This window comes from Microcebus murinus, chromosome 27 (assembly GCF_040939455.1).
Source record: "Microcebus murinus isolate Inina chromosome 27, M.murinus_Inina_mat1.0, whole genome shotgun sequence".
Classification (NCBI taxonomy): domain Eukaryota; kingdom Metazoa; phylum Chordata; class Mammalia; order Primates; family Cheirogaleidae; genus Microcebus; species Microcebus murinus.
The window spans coordinates 670,382-673,180 of NC_134130.1; the positions used below are offsets into that span (position 1 = coordinate 670,382).

The 2,799-nt window shown below is 38.6% G+C and overlaps 1 protein-coding gene across 1 annotated transcript; it reads left to right on the forward strand.

Annotated features, from left to right (window-relative positions):
• Positions 1–1,388: 1,388 nt before the first annotated feature.
• LOC105885542 (olfactory receptor 7C2-like) lies at positions 1,389–2,309 on the forward strand. Its single transcript, XM_012790551.2, has one exon. The coding sequence runs from the start codon at positions 1,389–1,391 to the stop codon at positions 2,307–2,309; it is 921 nt and encodes a 306-aa protein (XP_012646005.2).
• The last annotated feature ends 490 nt before the right edge of the window (positions 2,310–2,799 follow it).

The window sequence follows — 2,799 nt, forward strand, 5'->3', positions numbered from 1 at the left end:
AAGCTGGGATTACAGGCATGAACCACTATGCCTGGCCTTTTATTTTTATTAACCGTTACTTTCTGTTTGAACTAGGTTCACTTTGTGAAATTTTTATTACCAGTATCTTCAAATTTAAAAATTTTTATTTCTTGAAGATAGACTACATATATATTTATTTGAAACTTTTGAACAATATACTAGAAAATGAATCTAAAAATCAAGATTGACGTTACCACTCAAAGATAACCTTTGTTCATATTTTGGTGTATGTTGTAGACAATTTTTCTGTGCAAATATATGTGTAATTACACAAGGTCTATATGCTGATTTAATTCTTCTAGTCCAGAAAAGGAGATCAAGTATCTTTTCATAGTAGTATCTGAAATGTTATTTCTCTTTCCATATGATGGAATTTTCCATTCTTATTCTTTTTTATAAAGGACTTTTTAATTCCCTCAGTAAAAAAAGTTATTTTTTATTTCATTTTTATAGATTCATAGTAAGAATGAAAATTTTCTCAAATATTTATTACTCTTTTTACATTTTGTCTTATGAATCTTTAATACCCTCTTCCTTTTCCCCAGAAATGCATTGATCTTTCTATGATTCATAATGAAGTCTTTACAGATTAGAGATATTAACGTTCGTCAAATAGACTATTTGTGTATTCCATTTTCTGCATGGCATATTTTCTCAGTCAGAATTTTTCAATTTGTGGTTCCAATTACTGATCTTTGCTTCTCTTATTTCTACTGAAGACATTTTAATCAGAGAGAACTTCTACTTTCAAAGATTATACCTCTACATGTATAAATTTGTATTATCTCTCTCTCTCTCTCTCTATATATATATATATATATGTTTTTTTCAGATAGCTTATGTAGTTTCTTTTTCCATATTTAAAATTCAAAATTTACTTGGGAATATAGAGATAGAATTTAACATTCTTTTTCTAAATAGCTAACTAATCATTAAACACATATACTTTTTTAAAAAAAAAATTAAAAAATTAAGGAAATACCTAAATTTTTAAACACTGAGAAAGACCATTTACAGATGATCCTAAGAGAAGAAAATATAAAATTTAAATTAATCCAAGCTGTATTTGTTTTTAAGAAAACTTAGAAAGTAAATATCCAAAACAGGTACATTTTAAAGAGCCATTTCCATAGGGGGTAGTATTTTGAGAACCACTGAGCTAGAGACAATTTTTCCAGGTAGCAATGGTAACTGCAGCTTTGGGCAAAGAGATCCAACGATTAGCCAAAATGCATAACGTCTTGAGTTCCCCGGGTTTGAATAAAGGATATTGCAGTCATTCTGGGGAATGCCTATGTGGTGTGAATTTTGTGTTGCTTTGGGTTTTTCTCTCTCTCTCTCTTCTTCTGGAGAAACCCAGCAGCCCCATGGAAAAAAGAAACCAGACAAGAGTTGGAAACTTCCTCCTCCTGGGATTCGTAGAGGACTCTGACTTGCAGCCGGTCCTGTTTGGGCTGTTCCTGTCCATGTACCTGGTCACTGTGTTTGGGAACCTGCTCATCATCCTGGCCACAATCTCAGACGCCCACCTGCACACCCCCATGTACTTCTTCCTCTCCAACCTGTCCTTTGCCGACATCTGTTTTGTCTCCACCACTGTCCCCAAGATGCTGGTGAACATGGAGACACGGAGCAAAGCCATCTCGTACGCGGGCTGCGTCACCCAGATGTACTTTTTCATTGTGTTTGGATGCCTGGACAATTTACTCCTGACTGCGATGGCCTATGACCGCTTCGTGGCCATCTGTCACCCCCTGCACTACACGGGCGTCATGAGCCCCCGGCTCTGTGGGCTGCTGGCTCAGGGGTCCTGGGGCATCAGCGTCGTGGGCTCCCTGCTCGAGACCTTGCCCGTTTTGAAGCTGTCCTTCTGCACAAACATGGAAATCCCACATTTTTTTTGTGATCTTCCCGAAGTCCTGAAGCTTGCCTGTTCTGACACCCTTGTTAATAACATAGTGGTGTATTTTGTGACCATCGTCCTGGCTGTTTGTCCTCTCTCTGGAATCTTCTTCTCTTATGCTCGGATTTTCTCCTCTATCCTAAGAATTTCATCGGCCAGGGGCAAGAACAAAGCCTTTTCCACCTGTGGGTCTCACCTCTCTGTGGTTTCCTTGTTCTATGGCACGGGGCTTGGGGTCTACCTCAGCTCTGCAGCCACATCATCCTCTAGGACTAGTCTGATGGCCTCGGTGATGTACACCATGGTCACCCCCATGCTGAACCCCTTCATCTACAGCCTGAAGAACAGGGACATGAAGGGATCCCTGGGGAGACTCGTTGGCTAGTCAACGGCTCTCAATGAATTACCCAAGGCCTCTCATGAGTAGCAACGTGCACGATACTAAGAACCAGAAAACCTGACCTCCTTCAGCTAATATTTTGACTACTTCTGTTTTTATGTGTAAACATTTTTTTGATATCTGCTTTTTTTTCTCCACCACTATATTATAGGGATACAAGTATTTTGGTTACATAAATTGCTTTTGTGTCATTTAAATCAAAGTGTGCCCATCCCCCAGATAGTGTGCAGTGTACCTGTTAGGTATGGATTTACTCATCCCCTTCTGCCCACCCCGCTGTATTTCCCATGAATGTTATTTCCATAGGTGCCCGTAAGTGTTGATCGATTGGTTCTGATTTAATAGTGAGTACATCTAGTGCTTGTTTTTCCATTCTTGTGGTACTTCACTTAAAAGAATGGGGTCCAGTTCCACCCAGGTTAATAAAAAGGATATTAGTTCAACATTTTTTATCCTTGAGTAGAACTCCATGATA

Coding starts and splice junctions, on each gene's coding strand:
- LOC105885542 (XM_012790551.2), top strand. CDS start 1,389: ATGGAAAAAAGAAACCAGACAAGAGTTGGAAACTTCCTCCTCCTGGGA.